Genomic DNA, 20,408 nt, shown 5'->3' on the forward strand with positions numbered 1-20,408 from the left:
ATTAACCACTGAGCCACAATGGGAACTCCTGTTTTTTTAATGTTGATGAATTAAATAATATATAAATCCTATCTAGGCACCACAACATTTAGTATCTTTAAGGACTTTCTTCAACATATATGGAAACGAAATGTTTCCTTATCAACATCTAGTCTAATTTTACGTTCTCTCCATCATTGCTTTTCAGGCATACTACACTGATCATGTGGCAATACAACACTAAAACTGTGCTTCAGCATTTACACGTAGAATCTTTACGTACAGAGCTTCTACAGAATTTACTTTATTCAAAAATAGTTCTTATTAGAAGTCCCTGGGAGTTCCCATTGTGGCTCAGTGGGTAAGCACCCCACTAGTATCCATGGGGATGTCAGGTCTATCCCTGGCCTCACTCACTGGATTAAGGATCTGGCATTGCCACAAGCTGCAGCGTAGGTCACAGATGTGACTCAGAACTGACACTGATGTAGCTGTGGTGTAGGCTGGCAGCTACAGCTCCAATTCAACCCCTAGCCTGGGAACCATATGCCACGGGTGCAGCCCTAAAAAGACGTGTGTGTGTGTGTGTGTGTGTGTGTGTGTGTCTGCGCGCTTCCATCCCAAAGACCTTCTATGAGAGAATCTTTTAGAACATCTGATCTGACAACTATGTATGTACCTATAGAGCAATGAGGGAGGATATTTGAAATCAGGAAAACCGGACACAACATTTACATCTACCTTGCACGCTGGATCAGCCTATAGGCAATGTATTTTCGGAATAGGTATCCCAGCTGAACTGTGTCCGTATGAAGTGTCTCAATTATGAGCTTCTTAGCTGTTGTGTATAGCTGCGAAGGGAGTTTAGAAGCTTCTGTGGCCTGATTTAAGAGTATCAGATTCTTCCGCTGAGCTTCCACATCAACAAAATACTTCTCCTCTTTGAGCTCTTGGGTGTAGGAAGTAGATACAACCATCTTGGGTTTCTTGGTACCTGAAACTGAAGTCAGTATCCAGGGCTTATCAATAGGGGGAAATCGGGATGTCTGGTCCCATTCAGAAGGCGAGCTCTGCGATGTTTTGGGTAGTTGAGTCGTAGGAGAAGGTAGCGATGTTACAGGCTTAATGGGAGTTGGGAGGACCTCCTCGTCAATGTAAGGGGTTTGTGATACTGGTGTCCTATAATCAGTGAGATGTGTTCTAGACTGTTCCACGGCAAAAGGATCTCGGGGTCTCTGGGTTTCTTCAGAAGTGTCAGAGACCTCTGATATTTGGGACTTCTTAGTGGCAAAAGGGGCTTGAGATACCTTGAAACTTGGCACCCTGGGATGGACCAATGCAGATTTAGATTTCAGAGGAAAAATAGTTGACAATCTTTCCTTACTTGTCTTAGATACAGGAGAGGGCAAATCCTCCTGGGGCCTTCCAGAGATTGAGGGAGCCAGTAGTGTTGGGGGAGGCCCAGGTATGGGAGAGATCCAGAGTGGGGAAGCTTGCCCAGGAAGAGTCCGTAGTGGCAGATGCTGCCGAAGGATATTAGAGGCTTGTAAATAGGGAGATTGGTCATGGGTGGCAGGGGTCTGGGATGCCTGAAGCTGCTCAGAGAGGGTTAAGGGTCTAGATTCCAAGAGCTCCCCAGGGATGGAAGAGGCCCAAGGAACCAAAGGCTTCCTAGGAGAGAGAGGAGCCACGATACTGGGAATCTGTGCAGAGGTGGCTGGGACTCTAGAGCTAAGGGGTTGTCTAGAATCAAGAAGGGGCTTCAACATCAGAGGTGACTGGGGAGTCAGAGAGTCCTCAGGTACGAAGCCTTGCCTAGAAACGAGGAGGGCTTCCAGTGCAAGAGGCTGTCCTGGGATGGGAGGCAGCTGAGATATGGGGCTGGGAGCCGGTGTCGGGAACTTAACAGAGGTGGACTGACCCTTAGAAACTGGGATCTGTCTAGGGGAAGGAAAAATCTGTGGTGCCAGGAGCTTCCTCGGGTCTGAAGGAATCCTCATTCCTGGGGATTTCTCAGGGACAAAAGGAGATGGTGTAAAAGGAAATGGAGATGTCCGCAAAGTAGTAGAAGGGACCTCAAACCTCAGGGACTTCTCAGCAATAGGAGTAGATGATGCTGGGGACTTCCTAGGAATGCGAGGAGCATGTGCGATGACAGATTTATCAGTAGTGGTAAAGATCCCAGCTTCCAGGGTGTGTCCTGAAGGAGAACCAGCCCAGGGCTTTGAGGGCTGCTCATCACTGAGAGGAGCTCTCGATATCAGGTCCTGCTCAGACAGAAGAGTAACACCCATGGACTGGGCCTGCCCTAGGGTAAAGGGGGTTCCTAAAGTTTGGATTTGTTCTGGGGTATGGGCAGATTTTGAGGCATAGGCTTTATCTGAGGTGAGATGGACCCCTAATTCCCCAAACTGTTCTGGGGAGAGAGAAACACCCAACGCTTGAGCCTGTCCTAAAGTGAAAGGAGCCCCCAAATCCTGGGCCTGCTGAAGGGTGACATGGATCCCTAGTGCCTGGGCCTGCTGAGCAGTGATGGGGATCCTCAGTGCCCGGGCCTGCTCAGGAGTGATAGGGATCCCCAGTGCCTGGGCCTGCTCAGGGGTGGCATGGAGCCCCAGTGCCTGGGCCTGCTCAATGGTGACGGGGATCCTTGGTGCCCGGGCCTGCTCAGGGGTGATGGGGGTCCCCAGTGCCTGGGCCTGCTCAGGGGTGGCATGGAGCCCCAGTGCCTGGGCCTGCTCAGGGGTGGCATGGAGCCCCAGTGCCTGGGCCTGCTCAATGGTGATGGGGATCCTTGGTGCCTGGGCCTGCTCAGGGGTGATGGGGGTCCCCAGTGCCTGGACTTGCTGAGGGGTGAGGGTGATGCCTTGGGCCTGGGCCTGCTCAGGGGTGACAGGGAACCCCAGTGCCCAGGCCTGCTCAGGAGTATGGGCTGCTCCCAAACCCTGAGACATTTTAGGAGTAGGAGTTTCCCCCAATGCCTGAACCTGATAAGAAGTGGGAGTGATTCCCAGTGCCTGGGCCTCTTCAGGGGTAAAAAGAGGGGCCTGCTGAGGGGTGAGAGTGATTAACTTTGTGGGAGGCTGTCCAGAAATAGAAAAGCCCCCAGGTGAGGAAGGTCGAGTGGAGATGGGAGGAACAATTGGTACGGGGTACTTTCCATCGGGAAGAGCCCCTAATTTCTTCAGATTCCCATCGAACTCTTTTCTTTGGTGTAGCTGGGCTGTGGCTTTCGGTGTGCTCTTCCACCTGGGAGACCATGTCACCGACGTTTGACTGAGCGCCTGGACTAGTTCTTGTAAAGTCTTCATCTCCTTTGCTGTTTTCTGCGTCTGCCTTTTTTGGTCCTCTGCCTTTTTCCTTGGCTTCTGCTTCTCCTCCGCTTCCTTCCAACTGCTCTCTTGCTCCAGATACCTCACTTTCTTCTGAACCTGTATCATCTGCTGTCCTTTCTCCTTCTCCAGAGGTACTTCTTGTACTTTCATTTTTTGCTTCCATGCTTCCAGCTGCTGCTCCTCTGCCTCCAGACGCCTTTCTTTCTCCTCTTCCCTTTGCTTTTTCTTCTTACCCGGTTCAATCTGCTTTGACATCCTCTGTTTTTGCTGTTCTTTCCACACCTCTTCTTCCTGCCACTGTTTCTGCTTCTGTTGCTCTTGCCTTTCCTCCTTCATCGGGAGCCATGCGCCTTCCTTCTCCAAATTCTTATTTATCATCTCATAGCTCCTCTCTTCTTGCAACTGGTGTTTCGAAATGGTACCAAAATTCTTTTGTTGACCCTCTTGCAAATACTCCTCCCTCCTTTGCTTTTCCTTCTCCTTATGATCTCGCCCTACTGTTGAGGCTGCTGGGATATCTCCTTCACTTTCGATTTCAGTCAAGATCATTTGTATTAAATTATCAGTTAGTGGGTCAAGGCTCTCATGTGAAAGTAAGGTGTTAATTTCCGACTTTGCGCTCAGCGACTTCTGAACATGTGGTCCCGGCATAAATGAGACTACCTTTTTTTGTTTCATAGGTTTCTCTCCAACTGCATTTTTTATATCTTTGTACTTTCTCAAGATTCTTGCCACATTTTCAGCCACTTTTTGGAAATATTCCTCCATTTTTGACTTTATGATTCCTAATTTTTCAACTTCTGCTCTCTTTAATAATAACTCTTCTTTTGGCACTGTCTTTTTATCCAAAGTCTTTCCTGTGGCATCGATTTTCTCTTTTAGGAATGACACTATGGCTTCCTGAAATGCTTCCAGGTTACTCTGTTCACTTTTGTCATCTGCAGTTCCTAAAGTCTCTTTAGTTATCCTAGGTTGTGTTTTAACAAGTTCATGAGACTCGACTGTCTGGGCAAGGGCCACCATATCCTTCTCCTCAGTTTTTTCTTCTTTGCTTGCAGTGGTTCCTGGAGAGATTTGTTGTTTCTTTCCTTTTAGTTTTACCTTCTCAGAGGAATAATCAAGTTGGCTGACACTGGATGGCTCTACCTGGCTACTCATTTTTGCCCCCTCCTTTTTGCCCTCTTTATCCATTGACACAGGGGTGAGTTCCTCTTTTTTCTCTGAAGCATTGGGACTTTTGCTAAGCGAAGTTTCAAGTTTGGCCTTCCTGAGCAGTTCCCATATACCGCTTGTTCCATCTCTGCTGCCTTGGCTCTTTGTGTCCATAGAAGGAAAATCGGCAGGGGGATGTTGGCTTTTTGTTTCAGGAACTGACTTTGATTTGGCTTCAGAAAAGGATTTCTTTTCTTTTCTTTTCTTTTCCAGCGCTTGTAAGTCCAAGTCGTGATCGAGTTTGGTCCCTGAGACTTTCTGTTTACCTTTGTCATCACTCAGAGTTGATTCAGAGGTCTCCTTCACATATGGGCCTTTTGTGTGCTTTTGTTTCTGTGACTGATGCTGATCAGGCACATCTTCCTGAATGGCAGCACCTTTCTCCACTGATACCTTATCTTCAGGGATATCTTTAGAAGACTTTTTCTGTTTTTTTTCAGGTAAAGGGTGCTGCTGCTCAGTTAAATCAGGAAACATTTCCACTGGGGCTGCATGTGAAATAGCTGAGTTCCGCCTTCTCCCCAGAGGTGTGGTCCCTTTTCTTTGGGACTTATCTACAATGTTTGCAAATTCATTGGCCAAAATATTGTCTATACTGTCTTCTATGCCACCTTGGCTAGTGGCCGTGGATGACTCTCGAGAAGGTTCAGGTAACACTTTCAGTGCTGATGTGGGTAATGCTTTGAGTTCTGCACCTCTGGATCGAAGAAGTTGTTCATAGTTTTCTTCTGCTTTTTGAAGTTTCTGCTGAAGCATTTCATTTTTTTCACTGAGATCTTGTATTATCTTCAGAGAAATTCCTTTTTCATCTGTCTCATTTATATACATATTGGTACCTTGGAGGCTAATAATTTTCACTTCATCATTTAGTGTACTTAAAGCTTTAGAAAGGTTTGCTATTGTTGATGATATATATTTAATAGCATTGTTTTCCAATTTATTGAACATTGCAGTACCTATGAGTTCCTGCAGCATATCTTGGATTTCTGAAATCTTTCTGTTTGTTGCAAATTCATCACTAATCATCTGATCTGGTCTTAAAGCATGAGCTGTTGCAGGTCGCTTTATAACTCTTTCTTTCCAAGATTTCCACAGAGAACCTCTAGACGCTAGAAGGAAAAAAATAAAAACTTCAAATGATGAGAGCTCATTTCTTCTTTTGCATTGTGTTCTATCTATGTTTAAGCTTAAGAAGTTTAGCCTCAATATCTCTGGTCACTGTAGAGGCACGGGTTCCATCCCTGGCCTGGCAAGGTGGGTTAGGGGATCTAGCATACTCACAACTGAAGCTTGGATTCAATATCTGGCCCAGGAACTGCCATATGTCATGGATGTGGCCATTAAATTTTTTTTTTTTAAATAAAAGCAAGGTGTAAAGAAAAAAAGTAAATAAAAGCAAAAATGAAGAGTTTTCACTATGGTAAAACAGGATCAGGCAGCGTCTCTGCAGTGCCAGGGCACAGGTTTGATCCTTGGTCCCCAGTGCAGTAGGTTAAGAATTCGGCATTGCCACAGCTGTGGCGTAGGGCACAGCCATTAAAAAAACATACACACACACACACACACACACACACACACACACACACACACAGGGAGGAGTTCTCATCATGGCTCAGCAGTAATGAACCCGACTAGGATCCATGAGGATGTGGGTTCGATCCCTGGCCTCACTCAGTAGGTTAAGGATCCAGCGTTGCCATGAGCTGTGGTGTAGGTCACAGATGTGGCTCAGATCCTGTGTTGGTGTAGGTCAGCAACTGCAGCTCTGATTCTACCCCTAGCCTGGGAACTTCCATATACCACAGTTCTGGGCCTAAAAGGCAAAAAAATATATACACACACATACACACACATATATATATGGAGTTCCTGTCATGGCTGTCGTTGCTGTGAACTGTGGGATAGATGGTAGATGCAGCTCCGATTCAACCCCTAGCGTGGGAAATTCCCTATGCTGTGGGTCCAGCCCTGCAAAGACAAAAGACAAAAAGAAAAAAAATTTATATATGTGTGTGTGTGTGTGTATATATATATATATATATATATAATGTATGTGTATATAAAATCTAAAATTTCCAGGTTTTTTCTTTTTTCTGCTCTATAATGTTTCATTTTTAATTTTTTTATTAAAGTGTAGTTGATTTATAATGTTTGATCAAGTTCTGTCATACAGCAAAGTGACCCAATCACACACATTTCCCTGTGCTGTACAGTGGGGTCCCATTATCCATCCATTCCAAATGTAACAGTTTGTATCCCCAAAACTCCCCAAATGCCCATACATCACATTCCCTCCCCTTTCCCCTTGGAAACCCCAAGTCTGCTCTCCTTGGCCATGACCTGTTTCTGTTTTTTTGTGTGTGGGGTTTTTTTTGTTTGTTTGTTTTTTTAGATAGGATCATCTCTTCCATATTACAGGTTTCATAAATAAATGATATCTTATAGTATTTGTCTTTTCTTTCTGGATTACTTCACTTATTATGAGAGTCTCTAGTTCCATCCATGTTGCTGAAAATGGCATTATTTTGTCTTTTTTTTTTTTTTGTCTTTTTGCCATTTCTTGGGCCACTCCTGCGGCATATGGAGGTTCCCGGGCTAGGGGTCAAATCGGAGCTGTAGCCGCTGGCCTATGCCAGAGCCACAGCAACGTGGGATCCAAGCCGAGTCTGCGACCTACACCACAGCTCACGGCAACGCTGGAACCTTGACCCACTGAGCAAGGGCAGGGATCGAACCCTCAACCTCATGGTTCCTAGTCGGATTCGTTAACCACTGCGCCACGACGGGAACTCCTATTTTGTCTTTTTTATGACTGAGTAATGTTCTATTGTATTTATGTACCACATCTTCTTAATCCATTCATCTGTCAATGGACACAAAATGTCCAGTTTTTAATATTAAACATGCAAAAAAAATAGGAAAAATCAGTCAATATATATTGTTCAGGAGCAAGGTGAGGAGGTGGGCAGATGTTGGACTTATCACAAAAAAGACATGCAAAGAAGCAGTTATAAATATGTTTAGGGAGTTCCTGTTGAGGTGCAGCAGGTTAAGAAACCCACTAGTATCCATGAGGATGCAGGTTCAATTCCTGGCCCCACTCAGTGGGTTAAAGATCCAGAGTTGCCATGAGCTGTGGTGTAGGTCATAGACAGTTTGGATCCTCTGTGGCTGTGGCTGTGTCTTGGGCCTGCAGCTGTAGCTCTGATTCGACCCCTAGCTTGGGAACTTCCATATGCCACAGGTGTGGCCCTAAAAAAAAAAAAAGAAGAAGAAGAAAAGTATAATGACAATTACTCATCAAATAGAGGCTATCGATAAAGAAATGGAAATTCAAAAAGATACATGCCCCCAATGTTCATTATAGCACTATTTACAATAGCCAAGACATGGAAGCAACCTAAATGTTCATCAATAGAGGGATGGATAAAGATGATATGGTAAAATATACAGTGGAATATTACTAAGCCATAAAAAAGAATGAAATAATGTCATTTTTAGCAAAATGAATGGACCTAGAGAGTATTATATTAAGTGAAGTTAGACAGTGAAAAATAAATATCATATGATAGCACTTGTACGTGGAATCTTAAAAAAGGATACAAATGGAAAAAACAGCATTAGTAAGTAGTACAACTGAAATGAAACATTCACCCAAAGGGACGTTCCCTTGTGGCCTAGCAGTTGGGGATCTGATATTGTCACTGCTGTGATTCAGGTGGTAGGTTTGATCCTTGGCTGAAGAACTTCCACATAACTTGAGTGCAGCCAAAAAAAAAAAAAAAAAATTTCACCAAAGGGACTCAACGGCACATTTGAACTGACAGGAGAAAATAAACCAGCAAATCTGATGCTAGATTGGAGTTCCCATTGTGGCTCAGCAGGTTAAGAACCCAGCTAGTATCCATGAGAATGCAGGTTTGATCCCTGGCCTTGCTCAGTGGGTTAAGCATCCAGCATTGCTGCAAGCTGTAGTGTAGGTTGCAGGCATGTCTCGAATCCCACCTTGCTGTAGCTGTGGTATAAACTGGCAGCTGCAGCTCTGATTCAACCCCTAGCCTAGGAACTTCCATATGTCTTGGGTTTGGCCTTAAAAAGAAAAAAAAGATTTACTAGAAATTGTCTAATTTGAAGAGCAAGGAGGAAAAAGAATAAAGAAAAATAAACAAATCCTTAGAGACCTATGGGACACCATCAAGCATACAAGCATACAAGCAATATAAATCCTAGAAGAGGAGAGAGGGACATTAAATATATATAAAGAAATAATGGCCAGGAGTTCCCATCGTGGCTGAGTAGTTAGCGAATCTGACTAGGAACCATGACGTTTTGGGTTCGGTCCCTGCCCTTGCTCAGTGGGTTAAGGATCTGGTGTTGCTGTGAGCTGTGGTGTAGGTTGCAGATGAGGCTTGGATCCCACGTTGCTGTGGCTCTGGTGGAGGCTGGTGGCTACAGCTCTGACTCGACCCCTAGCCTGGGAACCTCCATATGCCATGGGAGGGCCCAAGAAAAGGCAAAAAGACCAAAACAAAAAAACAAAAAAAAGAAAGAAGTATTGGCCAAATCATTCCAAATTCAATGAAAAACATAATCTACACATTCAAGAAGCTCAGCAAATTCTAAGTAGATAAACACAAAAAGATCCATACCTTGAACATCATAGTCAAACTCTTAAAAGCCAAAGTGAGAATCTTTAAGCAAAAAGAGAAAAATGACTCATTAAGAACAGGGAAACCACAATAAATTTAACAGGTCATTTCTTATCAGAAAGAGTGGAGACAGAAGGCAGTGGGATGATATATTTAAACTGCTGAAAGAATAACACTGCTAACCAAGAATTCTATATCCAGCAAAATTATTCTCCAAAAATAACCAGCAGAATTCTCTTGTGGTGCAGCAAGTTAAGGATCCAATGTTTTCACTGCTGTGGTTCCAACTGCTACTGCGGTACAGGTTCAATCCCTGGCCAGGGAATTTCTGCACGTTGTGGACGAGGCCAACAAACAAAACAAAACAAAAAAACACCAGTAAATTTGATGCTAGATTCCTAGAAGGTAAGACAGCCATTCCTTGAAATAACAATCTTCCCAAAGCAGCATGCATGTACAACTCTCATAACCATCCTTATTGCATGTGTTTTTAAATTCTTCTCTAAGTGTATTACAGAAGAGCTGTCACATTCATTCACTGAAATAAGTACATGCTTCCCAAGGTAGTATGCATGTACAACTCTAATTTTTTTTTTAATGAAGGTAAGAAGTAATATATACCAGCAATTCCACTCCTGAGCTTCTAGCCAGAGAAAGCCCATAATTCAAAAAGATACATACATCCCAATGTTTATTACAGCACTGTTTACAATATTCAAGACATGGAAGCAACCTAAACGTTCATCAATAGAGGGATGGATAAAGACGATGTGGTACAATATACAATGGAATATTACTAAGCCATAAAAAAGAATGAAACAATGTCATTTTTAGCAAAATGAATGGACCTAGAGAGTATCATATTAAGAGAAGTTAGTCAGATGGTGAAAGATAAATATCATATGATATCACTTGTATGATGAATCTTTAAAAAGGATACAAACAAACTTATCTGCAGAACAGAAACAGACTCACAGACTTGAAAACAAACTTATGGTTACTAAAGGGGATAGACGGGAGGCATGGACTAGCGGTTTGGGATTGGCATATGCACATTGTGGTATATGGAATGATTGGCCAATGGAGGAGTACTGGATAGCACAGGGAAGTCTACCCAACATTCTGTGATGGTCTATATGGGAAAAGAATCTGAAAAGGAATGGATGTGTGTACATGTATAACTGAATCACTTCATTGTACAGTAGAAATTATCACAACATTGTAAATCAGCTATACTTCAATAAAACTTTTTTAAAAATGGAGGGAGTTTCCATTGTGGCACAGCAGAAACGAATCCCACTAGTATCCATGTGAATGCGGGTTCGATCCCTGGCCTCCCTCAGTGAGTCAGGGATCCGGTGTTGCTGTGAGCTGTGGTGTAGGTTACAGACATGGCTCGGATCCCAAGTTGCTGTGGCTGTGGTGAAGGCTGGCAGCTGCAGCTCCAATTCAACCCCTAGCCTGGGAACTTTCATATGCTGCAGGTGTGACCCTAAAAAGCAAAAAACTAAAAAATGGGAAAAAGGAAATAGTTTTGCATAGAAAGTTAAAGAACTGCCTTCCTTCCTCACCTTCCAAGACAAGTAACATGCAATAAATACTTGGTAAATGTTTTGAATGAATGCATGTATGATTACAAAATGAAAGAATAAATACATGAGTGAGTGTTCAAATGAAAAAAAAAGAAATAATATATACCAACAGCAAGTAAGCATACGAAAAGATGCTCAATATCACTTGTCATTAGAGAAGTGAAATTACAGTGAGGTACTTTTACATATATATTAAAAGAGCTAAAATGATGAAAAGCATATGGAGCAACAGGAACTCTTGTTAATTGCTGGTGAGAATGAAAAATGGTACAGATACTTGAGTAGACAGTTTGGCAGTTTCTTACAAAATTACTTGCAGAGTAATGTAGTCTTAGCATTTGATCCACTGATCATGCTTCTAGGTATTTGACCAATTAATGTGAAAGCTTATGTCCACACAAAAAACTTGCTTGAGAATATTTATAGGAATCACCAAAACCTGGAAGCAGCCAAAATGTCCTTCAATAGGTAGATAAACTGTGGTACACCTGTACAATGGAATATTATTCAGCAATAAAAAATAAGGGTTTTTTGTTTGTTTTTTGCCTTTTCTAGGGCTGTACCTGAGGCATATGGAGGTTCCCAGGCTAGGGGTCTAATCGGAACTGTAGCTGTCGGCCTATGCCACAGCCACAGCAACGCAGGATCCGAGCTGCGTCTGTGACCTACACCACAGGTCACGGCAATGCCAGATCCTTAACCCATCAAGCAAGGCCAGGGATCGAACCCGCAACCTCAAGGTTCCTAGTCAGATTTGTTAACTATTGAGCCACGACAGGAACTCCAAAAAAAATAAGTTATTCACCCCTCCCAAAATGTGGAGGAAACTTAAATGTAAATTGCTAGAGAGAGAAACCAGTCTGAGAAAGCTATATACTGCGTAATTGCAATTATATGACATTATTCATAAGTCAAAACTACAGGGACACTAAAAAACAGTGATATGCCAGGGTCCTGGAGAGAGAAGGGAAGGATGATACAAAGGCATTTTTTTTAATTTATTTTTTTATAATTTTATTTATTTATTATTTATTTACTTATTTATTTTTTATTTTTGGTCCGTTTTTTTTTTTGCCATTTCTAGGGCCACTTCTGTGGCATATGGAGATTCCCAGGCTAGGGGTCTAATCAGAGCTGTAGCCTCTGGCCTACACCAGAGCCACAGCAACGTGGGATCCAAGCCACGTCTGCGACCTACACCACAGCTCACGGCAACGCCGGATCCTTAACCCACTGAGCAAGGCCAGGAATCGAACCCGCAACCTCATGGTTCTTAGTCGGATTTGTTAACCACTGAGCCACGACGGGAACTCCCAAAGGCATTTTTAGGAAGGAGAAACTATTCCTTATGCTGCCGTAATGGTGGACACATAACACAGAACTCTACAGTACAAAGAGTGAAATAGTATAGGTGCATGTTTAAAAATAACCATCTAGGAGGTCGGGGGAATCCAGGAGGAAATTCAGACTGTGATAAGAGAATCTAATTGTACCAGAAAGATATGACACAACCTCACTGAAAGAAACTGGAGGGGTGGGGCCGGGGAAGTGTTGCTGATCTAAGAAACTGGAAATGAAAGGATTCTGTAAGGCATTGTAAGTTCATTTTAAAGGCAAAATGAACTACATATGAGGGCCATATTCTAGTTGATAAGTAGTTCCCACAGAGGTATGGATTAATAATTCTGATACTGCTGTACATGTATACTGGAACTGAAAATTGAGTAAATGCATGGCAGATGATAGGAACAGGTTTCTCATTGTTTGGGTAGGAATTTACCTGTAAGAAAGGGGAGGGAGCTAGAATGACCCATGTGATAATGAATTAGAGTTAAGAGTTAAAAGCATGAATAAGAACTCATGTTTAGGGGATCCCGTTGTGGCGCAGTGGTTAATGAATCTGACTAGGAACCATGAGGTTTCGGGTTCCATCCCTGGCCTCCCTCAGTGGGTTAAAAGGATCTGGCGTTGCCATGAGCTATGGTGTAGATGGCAGATGTGGCTTGGATCCCACGCTGCTGTGGCTCTGGCATAGGCCAGTGGCTACAGCTCTGATTAGACCCCTAGCCTGGGAACCTCCATATGCCGTGGGAGCTGCCCTAGAAAAAGGCAAAAAAAAAAAAAAAAAGAAAAGAAGAACTCATGTTTAGGAGTTCCTGTTGTGGCTCAGCGGTAATGAACCCAACTAGGATCCACAAGGATGTGGGTTCAATCCCTGGGCCCACTCAGTGGGTTAAGGATCTGGCAATGCCTTGAGCTGTGTGAAGGTTGCAGACACGGCTCAAATCTGGCATGGCTGTGGCTGTGTTAGCTGTGTCCAACAGCTACAGCTCCGATTTGACCTCTAGCCTGGGAACTTCCATATGAGTGTGGCCCTAAAAAGACAAAAAAAAAAAAAAAGAACTCATGTTTAGCTTAAAGAAATTACATAAGATTATATACAAAATATTTATAGATATGTGTATATTTATGGGTTATTCATACACACGTTTTTTCGTTGCTCTGTCACATTGAGAGGGCTGAATGGAATTTACATGCCATAATAGCACTGACCACACCTAGCAATCAGATCTTATTTTTTTGTTTTGTTTTGTTTTGTTTGTTTTTTTAGGGCTGCAGGTGCAGCATATGGAAGTTCCCAGGCTAGGGGTGAAATCAGAGCTACAGCTGCTGACCTACGCCACAGCCACAGCAATGCCAGATCCGAGCCGTATCTGCAACCTACACCACAGCTTTTGGCACTGCCAGAACCTTAACCCACTGAGTGGGGCCAGGGATCGAACCCTCATCCTCATGGATACTAGTCAGGTTCGTTACCTCTGAGCCAGGACAGGAACTCCCAGATCTTCGTTTTTAATACTGTTCTCCAATTAAAAAAAATAGAAATCCTTGGAGAAATGCCAGATCATAGGATTGAGGCAGGAAACATTCAAGATGAATCTGAAGCATCTTGTAAGTATCAGAAAGTAAGGAAATGCTAAAAATAAAAAGATGAGAATAAACCACATTAACTGGATATGTCCAAGAGGCACAGGAACCAGCTGAAAGAGGTGTTGATGGCCAAAGCTGGAACAACTTGATTGAGAAAATAAAGTAGTACTGGATTATAACCCAAAGTATTAGAGTGAGTTCATTTTGAATTAATAATAAATTACTAGGTAGACAGACTCTTGTGCATAAAAATTTTGAATAATTTATATAGCTGCTCCACCCCAGAGGAAGAGGAGCATAACTCCCCATTCCTTTAATGTGAGCTACACATACAGACTTCCTTTTGTAGAGCACAGTATGGAAAATGAGGGAAAAGAATAAGTTTGCAGTGGAGAAACCTGACAAGCAGTATTTTAGCTAGGTGATCAAGGTCAACATCCAGTCATAAATCACTTGATAATATGTACCCTTGAAATGATATTGTGACAATGGTACTTTACCTCTATGAGCTTTCTCCCAAAACCCCATAACCCCAGGATGAATATGAGAAAATTATCAGATGAATTCCAACAGAGGGGCATCTTACAGTATGCATGACTGGTAACCTCAAACCTGTCAAGGACATCAAACACAAAGAAAAGTCTGAGAAACTATCAGCCAAGAAAACCTAAGGAGGGGAGTTCCCATCGTGACGCAGTGGTTAACGAATCTGACTAGGAACCGTGAGATTGCGGGTTCGATCCCTGGCCTCGCTCAGTGGGTTAAGGATCCAGCGTTGCCGTGAGCTGTGGTGTAGATTGCAGACTTGGCTTGGATCCCATGTTGCTGTGGCTCTGGCGTAGGCCAGAGGCTACAGCTCTGATTCGACTCCTAGTCTGGGAACCTCCATATGCCTCGGGAGCGGCCCAAGAGAATGTGAGGAGTTCCCGCTATGGTGCAGTGTTGATCTGGTAGTGTCTCTGCAGCAGCTCAAACTGCTGCTGAGGTGTGGGTTCAGTCCCTGACTTGGGAATTTCCATATACTTTGGGGGTGGCTGAAAAAGGGGGAAAAAATTAAATTTAAAATGAATGTGAGGGAAGTTCCATTTTGGTACAGTGGGTTAAGGATCTGGTATTATGCAGTTGTGTGTAAGTAGCAACTGCAGTGTGGGTTAGATCCTTGGCCTGGGAACTTCCACATGCCTCGGGTGTGGCTAAAAATAAATAAATAAATAAATCTGTTTAATACAGAGGGCAGTAAAGAAGAGAATATGGGAGTTCCCGCTGTGGCTCAGTGGATCGAACATGACTAGCATCCATGAGGATGCAGGTTCGATCCCTGGCCTCGCTCAGTGTGTTAAAGGATCTGGCATTGCTGTGAGCTGTGGTGTAGGTCACAGATGCAGCTCGGATCCTGCGTTACTGTGGCTGTGGCATAAGGAGGCAGGCACAGCTCTGATTTGATCCCTAGCCTGGGAACTTCAATATGCCATATGTGTGACATAAATATATGTGCCTAAAAAGCAAAAAAAAAAAAAAAGAAAGAAAGAAAAGAGGAGAAGAAGAATAGGAGAATTAGAAAAACAGTAAAATAGCAGGTATTTATCCAACCATATCAATAATTACATTCAATATGAATGAATTAAACACTCCAATCAAAAGTCAGAGATTGCCAGATAGTATTAAAGAAAACACCAAAAGATCCAACTATAAGTAACACATCTTTGATTCAATCTTGCTAGCAGTAACCATAAAGGAGCTAGAGAGACTATACTAATATCAGACAAAATAGACTTTAAGACCAAAAAAAAAAAAAAGATTCTACAGGAGTTCCCACTGTGACACAACTGAATCAGTGGCATCTTGGGAACACTGGGATGCAGGATTTTTTGTTTTGCTTTGTTTTTTAGTGTATTTTTTCTTTTATTTTATCCCACTCTTGGTAATGGATAGAACAACTAGATAGAAAATCAGTAAAGATATACATAGAAAACTAGAACAACACAACAGGAACTCCCACTGTGGCACAATGAGATTAGTGGCATCTTGGAAGCACTGGCATGTGGGTTTGATCCCTGGCCTGGCACAGTGGGCTAAGAATCTGGCGTTGCTGCAGCTGTGGCTTAGGTCATGACTGCAGCTTGGATCTGATTCCTGGCCCAGGAGAGCCATATGCTGTGGGGCAGCCAAAAATGAAAACAAAGAACAACAACAACAAAACCAGTATATATACATACACACATATATATACACACACATATAAATATATATACATATATATATGTGTGTGTGTATATATATATATATATATATGTTTTTTTTTTTTTTGCTTTTTAGGGCCTCAGCCGAGGTATATGGAAGTTCCCAGGATAGAGGGCCAATCCAAACTACAGCTGCCAGCCTACACCACAGCTTGAGGCAACATCATTCCTTAACCCACTGAGCAAGGACAGGGATCGAACCCAAAACATCATGGGTTCTAGTCAATTTGTTTCTGCTGCGCCACAACAGGAAGTCCAAAAAAAAAAAAACACAGTATATTTTATTTTATTTTATTTTATTTTGTCTTTTTAGGGCTGCACCCATGGCATATGTAAGTTCCCAGGCTAGGTGTTGAATCAGAGCTGCAGCCACTGGCCTACACCACAGCCACAACAATGCCAGATCCAAGCCACCTCTTCAACCTACACCACAGCTCACGGCAATGCCAGATCCTTAACCCACTGAGAGAGGTCAGGGATCAAAACTGCGTCCTCAAGGATGCTGGTCAGATTCGTTTCCGCTGAGCCACGATGGGAACTCCCAACCCCCATTATAAACCCTCTGCCCAACAATGATTATTCTTTTCAAGAACACATGGAGGTTGTGGCTCAGTGGTTAACGAATCCGACTAGGAACCATGAGGTTGTGGGTTCCATCCCCGGCCTTGCTCAATGGGTTAAGGATCCAGCGTTACCGTGAGCTGTGGTGTAGGTCGCAGACGCGGCTCGGATCCCGGGTTGCTGTGGCTCTGGAAGGCCAAGGGCTACATCTCCAATTAGACCCCTAGCCTGGGAACCTCCATATGCCTCGGGTGCTGCCCTAAAAAGACAAAAGACAAAAGACAAAAAAAAAAAAAACAAAACCAAAAAACCCACACATGGAACACTCTCCAGAATAGATCATACTAGTGTACTAGACTATAAAGCAAGTGTCAATAAATTTAAAAGGATTAAAATAATACGAAGTATGTTCCTCAATTACAATGTGATAGATAGACAAATAGGTAGATAGGCAGATAGTTAGATTATATGTAACCCCCTTCTGTTTCTGGGTCCATGGTTGAACCCTGACACAAGTTCTTTTCTTTTTTTTTTTTTTTTTTTTTTTTTTTGTCTTTTTGCTATTTCTTTGGGTCGCTTCTGTGGCATATGGAGGTTCCCAGGCTAGGGGTCTAATCAGAGCTGTAGCCTCTGGCCTACGCCAGAGCCACAGCAACAAGGGATCTGAGCCGCGACTGCAACCTACACCACAGCTCTCGGCAACGCCGGATCCTTAACCCACTGAGGGAGGCCAGGGATGGAACCCGAAACCTCATGGTTCCTAGTCAGATTCGTTAACCACTGCGCCACGACGGGAACTCCCTGACACAAGTTCTTAATACAACACTAAAACTATGATCCATATAAGAGAAAAATTATGAATTGATTGAACTTCATCAAAATTAAACACTTTTGGGCTTCAAGGTACCATTAAGAAAATGAAAAGACAGAGTTCCGGTCATGGCGCAGCGGAAATGAATCCAACTAGGAACCATGAGGTTGCTGGTTTGATCCCTGGCCTTGCTCAGTGGATCAAGGATCTGGTGTTGCCATGAGCTGTGGTGTAGGTCCCAGACTCGGCTCGGATCCCGAGTTGCTCGTAGGGGGGCAGCTACAGCTCTGATTCGACCCCTAACCTGGGAACCTCATATGCCGGAGGTGCAGCCCTAGGAAAAAAAAAAGAAAAGAAATGAAAAGACAAGCTACAGACTTGGAGAAAACATTTGCTAATCATTTTTCTGTTAAGGACTTGTATCCAGGATATACAAGGAACTCTTAAAACTCAATAATATAAATGGGTATTTGAATAGACATTTTATCAAAAGAAGATATAGGAATGACTAATAAGCATATGAAAAAGTGCTCAATACCATTAGTCATTAAAGTAATGCAAATTAAGACCACGGTGAGAGGGAATTTCCCTGGCACAGCAGGATAAGAATTCAGTGTTGTCACTGAGGTGGCTTGGGTTCAATCCCTGGCCCAGGAACTTCTGAATACCGGGGACATGGCCAAAAAAAAAAAAAGCACAGTGAGATACCACTTCATATCTATTAGAAAGGCTTTAACAATAACAAGCATGGGAGTTTCCATCATGGCTCAGTGGTAATTAACCCGGCCAGTATCCATGAGGACTCAGGTTCGATCCCTGGCCTTGCTCAGTGGGCTAAGGACCAAAATTGCTTTGAATCGTGGTGCAGGTCGCAGACACAGCTTGAATGCCTTGTTGCTGTGACGTAGGCTAGGGACTATAGCTCCAGTTCAACTCCTGCCCTGGGAATTTCCATATGCCTCAAGTGTGGCCCTAAAAAGACAACAAAACAAAAAAAGGAAAAAGAAAAAAGAAAGAAAGACAGACAGAAAGAAAGCAAGCAAGCATGGTTGAGGATGTGAAAAAACTGGAACCCTAATACCTTGCTGATGGAAATGCGAAATGGTGTTATCACTTGGGAAATCAGTTAACAATTTCTTAAAAGTTAAACATAAGTTTACCAGCAATAGATAAATGAATGAATAGAAATAGAAATGGATAGAAATTCTACTCCTAGATATCTACCAAAAAGAAATGAAAACTTATGTCCTCACAAAAACATACATGTGTGTTGATAGCAGCATTATTCAGAAAAGGCAAAGAGTGAGAACAATGCCCATGTCCGTGAACTGGTAAATGGGTAAACAAAGTTTGGTATAGGCAAACAATTGGCAATAGAAAGGAAGAAACTACTGAATTTCCTGTTGTGGCGCAGTGGTTAACGAATCCGACTAGGAATCATGAGGTTGTGGGTTCGATCCCTGCCCTTGCTCAGTGGGTTAAGGATCTGGCATTGCTGTGAGCTGTGGTGTAGGTCGCAGAGGCGGCTCAGATCCCGAGTTGCCGTGGCTCTGGCGTAGGCCGGTGGCTACAGCTCCAATTCAACCCTTAGCCTGGGAACCTCCATAGGCCGTGGGAGCAGCCCAAGAAATGGCAAAAATACAAAAAAAGAAAAAAGAAAAAAAAAAGAAAGGAAGAAACTACAGCTATGACCTCTAACATGGCTGAACCTCAAGAACATTATGCTCAATGAAAGACATAAAAGTCTGTAAAATATGATTCCATTTTCTGGAATATCCTGGAAAGGCAAATATGTTGAGAAGAAAAAAAAAATTAGTGATCGTCTGGGACTGAGGGTGGGAAAGAGGATTGACTGCAAATAGGTCTGAGGGATCTTTTGGGGATGATAAAAGTGTTCTAAAATTAGATTGCAGTGATGGTTGCACAAGTCTAAAATCTTTTACTAAAAGTGATTGAATTATGCAATTCATGTGGGTAAATTCTGTGGTATGGGGAAATAATGCATCGATAAAGTTCTTTTTTAGAAAAAGTTAAATCTATTTCCAGTGACTTAGAGCACTCTTTTTTAAGATTTTTATTTTTTCTATTATGGTTGATTTACGATGTTCTGTCAGTTTCTGCTGTACAGCAAAGTGACCCAGTCATACCTAAATATAAATATATATACACACATTCTTTTTCTCACATTATCCTCCATCACATTCCATCACACGTGACTAGATAGAGTTCCCTGTGCTATACACGTACCTGATTTTTTCTTTTGTTTCTTCTTTTCTTCAAGCAAAGATGCTCTAATTTTAGTCAGTAGCTTGACATTGCTCTCGATGGTTTTGAATGTTTCCGGTAACATCTCCATTTGTGCTATCCAGTGGTGGTGTTCATCGATGTCAATTGCAGTCATCGCAGACAAAATGACATCTTGAAGAGGGTAAAAAAAAAAAATTGCTTTTGTGCAGGACAATAAATAATTATAATCATATAGGCTTATAATATTGGCTAACTACTCAATATTATTGTAGTACTGGGAAATATAGCTCTTTCATATTGCTATTCCGAGGCTTGTCTCTATGAGGAAATGAAAAACGACGAGACTTGGAATAGAAAGCTGAATGGTAAGTCTTGGTCACGAAAATATGAATCTGGTTAAAAGTGTCTAGACGAGTTCCTATTGTGGCTTAGCGGATTAAGAACCCGACTGGTATCCATGAGGATTCGGGTTCAATCCCTGGCCTCATTCAGTATGTTAAGGATCTGGCGTTGCTGCTGAGAGCAGCAGTGTAGGTTGCAGATGTGGCTCGGATCTGGTGTTGCTGTGCCTGTGGCATAGGCCAGCAGCCATAGTTCTAATTCAATCCCCAGCCTGTGAACTTCCTTATGCCCAAGGTGCAGCCCTAAAAAAACAAAATAATTAAAGGTGTCTATTTAGCTTAGTTCTCTGACTAAATGTGAAACTGTGCTTTGATATTGGGGATCTAAACCCCAATTAATTCCTTTGGTAAATTGTCTAGTATTTTATAACCCTTTTACATGAGATTTCTTGTAACTAAGTGAAATTTCTCTTTTTTTGTATTCTCAGCTTATTCTTTCTTTCATTCAAC

The 20,408-nt window shown here is 42.7% G+C and overlaps 2 protein-coding genes across 20 annotated transcripts in view; one reads left to right on the top strand and one right to left on the bottom strand.

Moving 5' to 3' along the window:
* The window catches only part of LARP4 (La ribonucleoprotein 4), a 176,112-nt gene that overhangs the window by 66,756 nt on the left and 88,948 nt on the right, over positions 1-20,408 (top strand). The gene's annotated exons all lie outside the window — the stretch shown is intronic.
* Positions 1-20,408, bottom strand: part of FAM186A (family with sequence similarity 186 member A) — a 61,766-nt gene that overhangs the window by 25,741 nt on the left and 15,617 nt on the right. The window contains exons 3-4 of the mRNA XM_021093091.2: positions 19,558-19,728; positions 721-5,635 (exon numbers count right to left, since the gene is read on the bottom strand). Coding sequence (XP_020948750.2) covers positions 721-5,635; positions 19,558-19,728 — 5,086 coding nt within the window. The remainder of the gene's footprint in view (positions 1-720; positions 5,636-19,557; positions 19,729-20,408) is intronic.

This window comes from Sus scrofa, chromosome 5 (assembly GCF_054392235.1).
Source record: "Sus scrofa isolate SSC_HxYL_T2T_F1_AM1 chromosome 5, Sscrofa_HxYL_maternal_Yorkshire_Landrace_v2.0, whole genome shotgun sequence".
NCBI classification, from domain to species: Eukaryota; Metazoa; Chordata; class Mammalia; order Artiodactyla; family Suidae; genus Sus; species Sus scrofa.